This window comes from Electrophorus electricus, chromosome 25 (genome assembly GCF_013358815.1).
Source record: "Electrophorus electricus isolate fEleEle1 chromosome 25, fEleEle1.pri, whole genome shotgun sequence".
Lineage (NCBI taxonomy): Eukaryota > Metazoa > Chordata > Actinopteri > Gymnotiformes > Gymnotidae > Electrophorus > Electrophorus electricus.
Genome location: NC_049559.1, coordinates 4,336,566 through 4,349,608, shown reverse-complemented (window position 1 = coordinate 4,349,608; position 13,043 = coordinate 4,336,566). Strand labels below are relative to the sequence as shown.

The 13,043-nt window shown below is 39.5% G+C and overlaps 1 protein-coding gene across 2 annotated transcripts; it reads left to right on the top strand.

Moving 5' to 3' along the window:
- The first annotated feature begins 1,804 nt into the window (after window positions 1-1,804).
- stk17b (serine/threonine kinase 17b (apoptosis-inducing)) lies at window positions 1,805-9,244 on the top strand. 2 transcript variants are annotated; one of them, XM_027006851.2, is made up of 7 exons: window positions 1,805-1,923; window positions 4,501-4,713; window positions 4,974-5,112; window positions 5,325-5,451; window positions 5,538-5,586; window positions 5,944-6,123; window positions 6,818-9,244. In XM_027006851.2, exons 1-7 carry the CDS (start codon window positions 1,880-1,882, stop codon window positions 7,035-7,037), a joined length of 972 nt encoding a protein of 323 aa, XP_026862652.1. In that variant the 5' UTR covers window positions 1,805-1,879; the 3' UTR covers window positions 7,038-9,244. The 2 variants fall into 2 exon arrangements, with proteins under 2 accessions (XP_026862652.1, XP_026862651.1); XM_027006850.2 differs by having other exon boundaries at window positions 1,833-2,755.
- Window positions 9,245-13,043: the final 3,799 nt, after the last annotated feature.

The window sequence follows — 13,043 nt, the reverse complement described above, 5'->3', positions numbered from 1 at the left end:
ATTCCATGTAAGCATCTGATAGAGCTGCACTCACTAACAGCTTGGATAACCAAGAGTGTGCATGTGGTTCACAGTCACGTACATTTTTGTATATAGTTGTACTATATGGTTGCTTGTCTTGTTTCATGTTTAAATTATATTTTGCACTGAATGTACCACAAGTTTGGGTGCTAGAGTAGTCTCTTTTTTGTGTGTCTATTTTCATATTTTTTGTCTTTTATGTGCAAACTCTAAAATCTTTTTTTCTTTTTTGGATTCATTGGTTAGAGGAGCTAAGGAAGACCCTAAGCAATAATGAAGGTTTATTATTATTATTTCCAATAATATCTCTTTTGAGCCTTTGCCTTTTGGGCACATTCATGACTTTATATGTCAAAATTGCCAGCTATACCTACATTTTAAATAATAATATGACAAAGGCTAAAGGGCAGGCCAGGTCTCAAACTCAGATCCTACAGGTGGTATTCACATGCCCCAACCACCAGACAAAAGAGCCAGCTCTTTGGCATAGCAGCCAGACAACCCATTTCACTTTTCTTAGTGACAGTCTCTGTCACACCACGGTCTCCCTTCAGGGAATGACAGTCTCCATCACACTGGCTGAACCCATGGGTAACATACCATGCACATCACACTTTCCTTGTGTCCCTCTCCTTTTGTGACCTTTTGTGACCATTTGTGATGAAGGCTGAACGCAGCAACCACAAAGACTTACACCATGACAAAGGTTTAAACAGTACCACATCTAGTCGATTGATGTCATCTCTGTTTGTAACATTCGACAGTGTTTCACTACTCCATGTGGCCCAAAAGTGGACTTTGGTCTCTCATCTACTAAGATAAAAGTCTTCTCATTCCTCTAGCCCTTATTAGGAATTAGAAAAATGACATTTTTATGACTGCAGTTTAATAAATCAGCAAAAATCCCTTTAAACAAATACTTTAAAAATACATAGAAAGGTTCCTTTCAAATGTCACAACCTGATATTTATATTATCCTCCAAACAGTCATACATAAGGGACTTTTCAGTAGAAAAAAACCTGGAGTTTCACTTATTACTGCTACATACTGGCAGTAAGGGCTTTTCCCAGTAGCAAGTTTCTCTGTGGTGGGTGTAACAAACATGAGATTTAAATATGACAGAAATGTTAATATATAAATAAGTTCATACTAGTTCAATTCATCTCAGTTTGCATACCACAACACCATAGTTCTGAGCGGTGTGGGGTGGGGGGATGACATGTCCTGCTCACACTACTCATATGATGTGTTAGGTTGGGTGGTGTGAGAAGTGTCTCCCACAAAGTTGTAATTAAACCTACTCCACTGCAGGACAGATCTTCATAACACAACTAATGGAGATTGGAGGAACTTTTTCACTGTTCCATGTGTCCATGTTCCCATAATCAATTATCCTCATCAACAACAACAAAATCGTTTTATCTCTTCTCAGATTACTGGGGTTGCCAGGATCTTAATTTACAAACCAGCTACATTCCAGGGGCTTTGAAAGGCCTATTTGTGGGAACCGAATATACAGTCAACTTTGCTGAAATGATGTAGGATTGAGTCCATGGATCAGAATATGTGTAAAGGCCAAAATGGAATAATATTTTGGCCTATATAAGTAGAACGTTACCAATCACTTCTGATCAAAATGCAATTAACTTTTTTTTTATCTTAATAAAATTAAACGTCATTTTAAAATGTAATTTTATCCGACTGTATCATTTTTACCCAAGGCTGATCGCGCTAGAGACAATGACGTATGTCATCTCCAAACCAACTCTGTACTTTTGAAAACCATGAAGAGGGAGGTCTCAGCGTTGTCTGGGAACAGTCGGCCGGACTTCAGCGGATCACACTGATATAAATTAAATGATTAAACTGTGTTTACCATACAGGCTGTTATCATCTCAACGGTAGGACTGTTATACCAGTCAAGCCAAAGCGAATGTGTTTTTAACTTCGCGATGAGGGGAAGTAAACTAAGATAGCTTAGCTGTCTATCTAGAGATAGTTAGCTAGGCAAATTTAGACACTTTTTCAAGTATTCGTGTCCAGAAATATGTTTAGTCTATCGTGGAAATAACGGCAGCCTATTTTCCGCTTGACTAAGGAGATGATGTACAGTGATATATCGTTGCGATTGAATGAGGAGTGTGGTACTTTCTTGCACTTCTTAGCCAGCTAAGATAGCTAGCATTAGCGAAGAGACAGCCTGCTGCCTAGCTATTTTATAATCGTAAACTGATTCATGTGGCGTGTAAAATAAAGAGAAATAGGGTCAGCTTGCTAGTTAGAGCCAAGTTAACGCCATGTGGGTATTGACACGGATTATTATTTTGTCGAAATTCGAAGAAGTTTGCTGGACTCGGTAACTTCCCCTATCAACAACCGGTTTCTGAACTAGGTTAGTCCGGTAACGTCGACGACTCGCCCCCTTCTGAAGTGGTTGCTGGCTGTTATTTCTCCAGGATCACGTCTTAAAACTATCCTTCAGCTAATATTTGTAGTTAACCAAACTTTAAGCCCCAGTAAGTTTGAACCGAGGGATAAGCAAGTGAGACAGACTGCGCTTTAAAATTCCCCGGCGTTGTTGGAAAGTTGGTCGGGACTCCTACATCGCGGGCCGATGGCGAGGAGACGACTGGACAGTCGTAGCGGCCCCGCGGGACTGCTCGCCGACGCTCAGACACCAGTCCTCACGGAACCTCTGGACACTCTGTTTGAAATCACCGGCGAGCTCGGCAGGTGCGTCATGTTGGATGTCTGTCCAGGACAGGGACTGAATAGGACACACTCAGAGCTTAATATAATGGGCTGGAAAACCTAGAATTACAGGCTTTGGCGAGGAACATGTAGTCCGGTTACTAGACTACTGACATAGACAGTTGGGAAGGATGTCTAAACGTTTTACAGTGGACGGGGAACTATGTAGCTACAAACGAGGTGTGGGCCTCCATGTCCTCAGTCAGGTACTGAGGAATACTGAGTTTGCTACATCCCTTGAAAAACAAAATGCTTCTTGGTCTGTCCCTTTCTGTTCTCCTTAACTATTCTGTTATTTAATTGTGTTATTTGTGTTTGTGTGTGTGTGTGTGTGTGTGTGCACTGTATGAAGGAAGGAAATTAAAATAGGAAGTAGACTACAGAAGTGTGAGAATACTGAACAAGGAGAAATGACAGTGGGAACCCCTTTTCCCCCAGCCTTAAACCATATGTGGACTATAGGATACATACATATGTTACAGTGCTTTTTTACATGCTTTCCTTAAACTGGAAGTTATTTTTACAGTTCATTTTCAGTGAAAATTGTTATAGAGTTTGTTTTGTGTGTGTGTGGGCGCGCGCGTACTTTTTATTGTGAGCATGCTGTCTAAAGGTCTTTGTATGCACAAGCTTGTCTTCATCCATGAGATTAGCATAAATGAAAATGTTTGCATTTTTGCAAATGTGGTGGTAGCCAGTATCTAAGAGACAAGAAACCTAAAGCACAAGACTGGGCTTGGAGGTTTGGTCCTTCGCTTGCTTAACTCAGCTGTCATACTAGTAAATTGTGTAACTAGTAGATTCACTTCTTTAGGCTGTGTATTTTAACCCTCTTGACACAGTGCCGAGGATATTTGAGCTCCAAGCTCTCTTGTAACGAATTAGGCTTTAGAATAATGTAAAATAAAATCTAACTAAATTTGTGTTTGGGGTGTGAATGTTTGCCTTTATACTGAGTACCTGATAAAAAGTGGTTGGGCAGCACAATAATTTATTAGCCTGTAATGCATGTGTGGTACATAAATGTTAATGGTGTTGAACTGTTCTTGATCCTACCAGGAAAAGCTGAAAGGCCTGGAGGCTCTCAGTTGAGTGGAATGTACCAACGAAACAGGAAGCACTACCATTGTGTCATAATCACTTTTATCTGAGCTGAATGTAGCAAAGAGACCGGAAGTGCTACCATTGTGTCATAATCTGTATTTACTTACTTCAATAAAAAAAAGAATTATTTAGAAATGCAAACGAAATAAAACTATAACTGTAATAAAAGTTGGGTTTAGGAATTGAGCCCTTTTTAATTCTTCAAGAGTTTGGGCTTATTTAATAGTGAAAGGGAGATGTTACAACTGTTAATAATAATAATAATAATAATAATAATAATAATAATAATATTATTATTATTATTATTATTAATACATTTAATGTATATAGTGCCTTTCACAGACTCAAGGTTGCTTTAATATGTAATATGTGAACTTCATTCCTCTCAGTAATGGATGATTTGATGAATATCTCATATAAGGATTTTATTGTCCCATATGTGATGCACCTCACATTTAAAAACAGATAGATAAACATTAAATACTGACCCACATATTTATAACCAAAATAAAACTCTGAATCGCCAAAGCTCCCACAGAATTCTCGTGGGATGATCTGAGTTGCTGAGGTGTGAAAATCCCAGCTACAGTCTGTGACCCAATTTTCTTCTCTGTCGTTCTCAGGGGGAAATTTGCAGTGGTGAAGAAGTGTGTGGAGAAGGCGACAGGGAAGGTGTTTGCAGCAAAGTTCATGCGGAAGCGGCGGAGGGGTCGTGACTGCAGGGCAGAGGTCATCCATGAGATGGCAGTGCTGGAGGTGGCCAGGAACAATCCACGTGTGATCAACCTGCACATGGCCTATGAGACCGAGCACGACGTTGTGCTCCTGTTGGAGTAGTAAGTGTGTGGTGCAGTTCTGGTTCTGAGACCAGAGTGGTGGTAGCCAAGGCCGTTGCTTTTACCGTGTGGAGGATGTTGACTTCAGAGTAATGTCAAAGCAAGCGCCATTGTTAGTGTAGTGGATTTGTAGCATTCCTCAAGATTTGTCCATTGTTTTTATTGAGGAGTGCACATATTTAAACTTGCATGTCTCCCTGCGTGTGTGCCTGCCTGTGTGTGTGCGTGCGTGCGTGCCTGCATGGGGTTTCTCCTCCCAGTGCAGCAGGCGGGGAAATATTTGACCACTGTGTGTCTGACGAGCTGATGTCCGAGGGCCAGATCATCCGCCTGATCCGCCAGACTCTAGAGGGCATCCACCTGCTGCACCAGAGCAATGTGGTGCACCTTGACCTGAAGGTCAGCTCAAGCTGCACTGGCTCCTGCTGATCTGCTCTTGTGACCTGAGCAAATCTTAAATGTCTTTACTTCCAGCCTAAAGGAAACTACTGCTGGGCGCACCATTTCAGAACTTGTGCATTGTCAGGCAGCTTGTTTATTCCACAAAGCCCAGCGACACAACAAGTGAAGTTAGGAACTCAGGATTGAACATGACTACTTCTTCCTTGCAGCCTCAGAACATCCTGCTGACAAGTTTAAACCCTTTGGGAGATATTAAAATTGTGGACTTTGGTCTGGCACGCCGGCTGGGCTCTGCTGGAGAGCTACGAGAAATCTTGGGCACGCCTGAGTATGTAGGTGGGTTGTACCTGAGTGAATATTTTATTATTTTTTTATTTTTATATATAAACTCTGATCTAATTTATTAATTGTTTTAAATCCAGCTCCAGAAATCCTGAATTATGAACCGATCACCACAGCTACAGATCTCTGGTAGGTTTAGGTTTGTAAGCTTTTTGTTAAACAGGTTCGGCAGGTTAAAATTAGATGCGTCTTGGGTTTAGTGTGACAGAATAATAATCAGAAATGAATCATCATCATTTGAGACTGATGAGATGTATAGGTTTTATCAGTTTTCATTTGTGTGTGTACTGTGGTGTTTTGGAATGTCATCCTATACAGGAAAATATTGCAGTATTGATTAAAATATGATTTACACTACTGTCTTGGACCCAACAGACAGTGTTGCCTTGTGTATTCTTACCTTCACATAGTTTCACGTTCCTTCTTTGTGTGTGTGTGTGTGTGTGTGTGTGTGTGTGTGTGTGTGTGTGTGTGTGTGTACCTTAGGAGCGTGGGAGTAATCACCTACATGCTGGTAACAGGAGAATCTCCCTTCGCTGACGAGGATAAGCAGCAGACCTTTCTGAATGTCTCCCAGGTGAATGTGGACTATAGCAGAGAGGCCTTCTCAAGGGTGTCTGAGCTCGCTGTCCATTTCATCCAAAAACTACTTGTCAAAGCTCCAGAGTGAGTCCCTCCTTCAAAAAAATCCTTAATTTTAGAACATAGGACATGATATTAGATGACTTAGGATTTTGTATATAAAGCAGTTAATTTTTTTATTAGTGAGGACAGAACAAACTTTGCAAGAAGAGTTTTACAGAAGTATATTACAAGTATAGGACTTATCAGTTATTTCCTTATTATAGTAAAGTGAACTTCCCTTTGTCCCCATAGTTCAAGGCCATGCAGCCTATATGCAGTCATTCAAAAGCTGTCTTGTAGAGCATTGTCTAATGTTCTGTGTATTGGATTTTTCTACCTCTAAACATTGTGTGTGCTGGGACCAGTAATAGAGGTTGTATGAATCCAGATGAACCCAGTTTTTTTCTGCATGAATGCTGAGATTCATGTAGTCTGTGAAATATTGCTAGGAGCTGTGAATGGAACAGTCTGATAACTTCTTGGGGTAGCAAGTGAGCGAAGTAAACCTGAAGTATTACAAAAGTAAATAAATTCAAGGAATTGTTGCCAAAAGATAATGTGTGTTATCTTCACACATGAGAGTACTGCACTACAGAAAACGGAACAAGCTTTTCTAGCAGCTAGCTAGGTCTAAACAGCATTGGCTGTGTTGTTTATTCTCACCAAAGTGTTAGCTTTTGCACTTGTATTTAGGTTTCACAGCTGGGTTTCTCAGTTTTTCCATGCCTCTTTTCAGAGACCGACCCAGTGCTGCAGACTGCCTAAGTCATCCTTGGCTGTGGCAGCAGGGCTCAGAGCCCAGTCCTGCTGTCCCGCGCACACCCCGGAGTGGGGGTAGTAAGTGCTCCGCCCCACCTGAGGACCTCGAAGACAAAGAGAACATTCTGGAATCTCCTCACGCCAAGAGGTTTCGCTTTGAGGAGGACTTGGTGGCAGGGAGGGAGGGCAGCCTCTGATTGGGTGATGTGGAAAATACACACATTCCTTCATTGGTTTCTGGTCATTTTTTTTTGATCGGCCCATGTATTAACCACAGCAGGACCGGCACAAATAACATCATGTTACTCTCCGAAATCTTCTGGTCACACCAAAGATGATCCAATGTTCATAGCATGAAGTCATACTTCTGCAATACTACATGTAAGCAGGGCTCTCTAAATCAGTGTCTTTCTTCTCCATATTTCAGCAGGTATTCTATTGTATGTGGTTTTATATATGTATTTTAATGTGGTCCAGTGTCTACATTTTCTGTGAACATCATTGGCAAATATTTATTTGAGGATGAATTCCAGTAAGGTGTCCATAGTATAATTTAAAGTAAAGCTATAAGGCCAGCACTGGAAACAAGGCCAAGGGTCCCTCTAGACCACAGATAATGAAATGGACCAGAGAAGCTTAATTTTCTCAACCTTTTTATTTTTGTTAACCAAGAGGGTGTGTAATATGACCAGGGAGATGCATTGGGTTGCTTGAAATGTAAGTCATTTCGAAGTGTGTGTATGCACGCTTCTGCTTTTGGTAATGAAACATCAGAGGGCTTTATAGGCCAGTGACTCAGCCAAAGTGACCTGTCACTCCCTAAATTGCTCGGATGTTCTTTAGCAAGGAACACATCCTCTTAGTCACTGGCAGTATGCCATAACGCATATGTTAAGGGAAGTAAAAGTCAAATAAATTGTACATTTTTTAATCTGTTTTCATTTTAAGGGAGATATTTTTTTTGTAGCTCTTACCACAAGCTATTTTCATTTTGCTGGTTCTTTTTACTGCCAACAAGTAATGGTCTCTGCATTTAATACGTGTGGCCGTTGTGTTACGTCTTTACCTGCGAGGATGTACATTCTGATTTGATTAGACAGATCAGGAGACTTGGAGTCGAATTTCCGTCTCATGTAATCTATGCACTCAGTCAGGGTATAGTCATGTTGTTTTTTTAATATAAACGTAATAGATCAGAGTGTCTGGTCTTGGCTCCTAAAATGCAATCGTGTTTGTCTGTCCTTCTCCATTCTGAGCCGCCTTCTCTCAGGGTCCACCGCACACCTCACTGCACAGGTCTCCCACATCTGATGGATTCACATACTTGTGTACTAATCTAGTGTATGTCATGGAGGCATGTATATGCATCAGCCTCTGCTGCCTCCTTATTGATCGATGTGCAGTGATTTTAATCTCAAAACATCAGCAAGCACAAGTTTGTCCAGTTGATGAATTTTGACCTATATTTTTAAAAGTCAGGTGGGATATGGCAGGTTGCAGCATTTATGGTTCCATTATTTAAAAAAAAAAAAACTGAAAAGAGTGTTTATGTAATTAATTGTATTGGTCTGGGATAAGTGGGGAACTGACTGATATCTGATTCATGCGGGCTGCTGTTATTGCTTTGAGATGATGTGCTGATGTATAAGAAGGTGAAATGAAGTAAAGAGTTAAGGTATGTGCAATGAGTTCCCAAAAAAGAATGACATGATGTGACGCTTTGTGTCCGACAGTTCAGACCCAAAGGAACCACAGAGATTTGGTATCTCATGTTTGTAAACATGGGAGTTGGGAGTGTTGGAACTGGAAGTGGGTTTAAGGCCCAGTGTGAGTCCTTGGGGTATAATGCTCTGTTGGTCTGAGGAGGTTTGAGGAATGTGTGTGTGTTTGTTTGCTGTGGGCTCATGTGGCTTTCTAGAGATGTCACCAGCTTGCAGTGTAAAAAGGGCCATTGTCCCCAAGATGGGCGTCAACCTGTGACAGGTCTATGTTCACTGTGTGCTGTCATCTTAAAGGACAAACAGGAGAAGTACTTCTGCATTGTTTAGGGGCATTAGGCAGGCAAAACTGGAATTCTTGGTAAACATGCTCGTGTGTCATGTTTAAAAGGACATATACTTGAGTCATGTATATGCATATACTTTTGTACATACATATACTTTTCTATGTTTGAAATTAACATTAGTTGATGTAAAAATTCATTTCTATGTCAGGATTTAAGTTATTTGAAATGTGTTTCACTGTAGTTGCAAAGAAGCATTATATTGCACCCTAGAGAAAAGACTGATAAAATCAACATACGGGTTTCAGATGTTCCTAAACACAATGTAGGGGATCAACAGTATGTGCCAAATTCTGATTCACTACTTCACTGGTTTTCAAATAAACATGATTTTAAATCCTTTTCAGAGTGCTTTGGCTGTCTTGCCTTAATTCCAGTTCTTTCTTCCTTTATAAGTACTTTAAACAACAAAAAAAATTCTTTAATAGCAATTTAAATTATTTTTCATAAATGTTGACAAATATGATAGTACTATGCACCAATAAACCTTTCCATTCTGTTATGAGTACACTGAGATGGATGCTTTGAAATTAGAGTCTTGGTAATATTTTTGCAGTAGTAGAGCAATGTTAAATTGCAGACTGATCCTGGAAATTGATATTTGAATTAAAAGTAGTTTCCTGAAAATCAAACTTTAAACATAATTCAGTTCCAGTGAATTTCTAAACAGTTCCACTAAAGTTCAGGTGGAAATTATATTTAAGCCCTGTGTGTGTGTGTGTGTGTGTATATATGTATGTATATATATATATATATATAATTTTATTTTTATTTTTTTTATCCACAATATTCCTATTCCCCATTGTGCCTTGCATGAAATATCTGCAAAACATCCGGTAAGCTGTAAACAGGTGCTAACAGCAAAAATGTGGGAGCATACTAAAACAAGTCCACCCATCTATGACAAGATGACGTAAAACAAGAACACCTCGCTTTGCCTCATGATAAATTCCTTGTCATGTTTACTGGCAGAAGAGTCAAAATTATATAAAAACTTCATTTATTCAATAACCATTATAGTAATTGGACTGGAATAAGTTAATTGAATGAATGGAGTGTTAATGAAACACCTTTTATACATTGCGAAATCAAACTCCTGTGATTAGAGAAATCTTGAGATCCACTGAGTACACTATAAAGGTTAGAGAAAGTAGCAAATACATGGTTACATACATGGTTTTACCTGGCTTAGATGTTTTATGGGTGTAAACCAAATTGGGTTTTGTTTGTCCTTCATATAACCAGTCTGCAATTATTTTCATTAACAAGTCAATGTTTTTGTCTGTGGAGGGATATCTTCCACAGATGTCCAGGGAAAGTAGAATTCAAGCACACGAAGCGATATAGGGCAAAGAAAGTTCAGAGAAATACATTTTAAACACCACAATGCATCTGACCCTTATGCTAGTACTTGAGCCCAGTAAATGAATGCTTCCCCTGTGCTCTTCACATCAGACCAGGAGTTTAAGAACACTGCCAACGCCAGTGTGATGGCTCCCTTTTTCAGCTCCCGACAAATGGCCTCTTGCAGCTGTTGCAGAGCAAGTGGAGAAAGCACATCTTTAAACCACTTTGAGACAGTTACCCTTTGACCCCTTCTTGCTTCACAAGGAACATAAAACTGAGGTAGTGGGTCAGAAGTGCTTTGTTGAATCCTAGCCTAGAGTTACTTAATACGTTAACACAGGAAACATACAGAGCAAATCCCAAGTATGGCTTGATGCATGGACAATGCCCTACAGCTACTACAGCAAAGACAGTTCCAAAACATGCGAATTATGCTAAAGATGAAAATAAACAAATCATTAATGCCTAATGACCCATCTGGTCTAAGCTACTTAAACAACACATTCAAAGAATACTCTGTTAACTTAGGTCTTATTATCTGTAGTATTGTTAACACTGAATATTAGCCACAGTTAAGATTACTGTGGGCACAATGTTAACACTAACTTTAGTCCTTGACAACTGTTGCCAGTTCTTTTCTGGTGGTCTGTTGTAGCCAAGACATAAAGTTGGATAGGGGTTGTCCTCTGTTGGTTTCCTGTCTACAAAGAGATACATACAAACAAACAAAAAGATTTTTCAGAGACTTTTTAAAGCAGAGACTCTGAAGCCACATTCCTCTGTCCTGTTAAGTCATTGGCAGTTGACGGAAGGATCATTGACTGTTCCAAATGTTCCAAAGAATCTATGTGCTTCCTACAGTCAATATATGCTAGCAACACTATTAAAGATCTCGGGACAATATCTCCTTAAATGAAATATCTTGTGGATTGATCATGTTCATTTTAGAAGCCTACGGGAGCAAGAGCGGTGATAAATGTATAATGCATGATTTAGTGTTTCTAGATTCTCTACAACCAGGGGATGAAGTTATCTCTGTTTTGGGGTTTTCTGTTGGTGATTTTATGGGAGGAACTCCGAATGAGTTTGGTCACTCCAGCCTTGTCATGCAGGTGTGGCTAGCAATGAATTCCAAGGAATTTAGACCAAACCTCTGGACAGCTCTGGCAGAAATTAGATTTAAGATCTATATGTATATTTTATCCACAATATTCCTATGCTGCATTGAATTGTAAATGTTTGAATTCATGAAGAGATGCAAACAGGAGACTTAAAGTGTACTGAGTCCTTTCCTAAGCAGAGAAAATACTGCACATCTGTACTGAAATGGTGAATATGAGATGTAACCTTATTACACAAAATAGATGGTTTACAGTGTCCGATGTGTGACTGTGACATTAAGGTCAGTAATATAACACTTATTACAATATTCAAAGTTTTACAACATACATTTTACATTTACATTTACGGCGTTTAGCAGATGCTCTTATCCAGAGCGACTTACAAAAGTGCTTTGTCATTTACTCATAGAATGTATCCAATTGCAGTACAGTAGGTTAGAATTAAACATACCAATGAACTAGAATACTGCAGAATACAGGGATGAATGCTGATACCAAGAAGTGCAAAATATATAAGGTCTATCTTAAACAATGATAAGTGCTATGAACAATAAGTGATAGAGTTTGTTAAACAACATAAACAATGCCCTACAATAAGTACTAAATGAGTCAGTCAATATGGGAGCAGGGTCAGTTGTCCTTTAAATATTCCATGAATAGATGGGTCTTCAGTCTGCGTTTGAAGACTGCAAGGGACTCTGCTGTCCGGACAGCAAGTGGGAGTTCATTCCACCATCTTGGAGCAGGACAGAAAATAGTCTCGATGCTTGTCGTCCATGAGACCTGAAGCAAGGTATTTCAAGCCGAGCCGTACTTGAGGTTCGAAGTGCATGAGGTGCGAATCGGGCTTTGACCATTGACCTCATGTATGAAGGTGCTGGTCCATTTTTGGCTTTGTAGGCAAGCATCAAGGTTTTAAATCTGATGCGTGCAGCTACAGGGAGCGCAGCTGTGGAGTAACGTGTGAACTTCGGAAAATTGAAGACCAGCCGTGCTGTAGAGGTTTGATGGCTCTTAGAGGAAGACCAGCAAGTAGCGAGTTGCAGTAGTCTAGCTTTGAGATCACAAGAGACTGCATCAAACTGACTTTCATGTAATGGGCACATTATGTACAAGATAAGCATAACATTAGACTTTTGTATTACAAATGCACTGAAGTTGCACTGTACAATGTAGGATTTTTTAAAACCTTATCTAGATTATATGCAGGAAAAAGCTCTCCTTGCAACTGTTTTAAACATAATGGTAAGGTGTGATTTTTAATATCCAACAGGTATTGGAACATACTAAAGTCATTTAGACACATGTTTACATTTAGAAAAATGTTATTTTGATAGAACTGCAGTAATAAAAAACATCTGTTCTTGGAAATCTATTAATACTGAAATACATTTAAAAATCCTTATGTGTTCTGATTAACTATATACAAGACTTAAAATGTAAAAAAAAAAGTTCTAAAAAGTTATTTTAATGTGTTCATTCAGTTGTACAAAAACTCATTCAGTGCATTCAGTTGTACAAAATTTCAACTTATTCTATCTGTACTAATTGAAGGTACTTTTTGCACTCACTTTGCCAGCCTCAAAGTCAACAGTTTTACAATAGCCATTGTCACAAAGCAGCTTTACACACGTAGGAGTCCAAGCTGCCAGCGGGCAAGCCAAGAGCAGCAG

Bases quoted from the DNA above. Each gene is read 5' to 3' on its own strand.
- stk17b (XM_027006850.2), top strand. From the start codon at position 2,637: ATGGCGAGGAGACGACTGGACAGTCGTAGCGGCCCCGCGGGACTGCTC. The intron at 2,756-4,500 runs GTGCGTCATGTT...TGTCGTTCTCAG, and splicing joins ATCACCGGCGAGCTCGGCAG to GGGGAAATTTGCAGTGGTGA. The intron at 4,714-4,973 runs GTAAGTGTGTGG...TTCTCCTCCCAG, and splicing joins GTTGTGCTCCTGTTGGAGTA to TGCAGCAGGCGGGGAAATAT.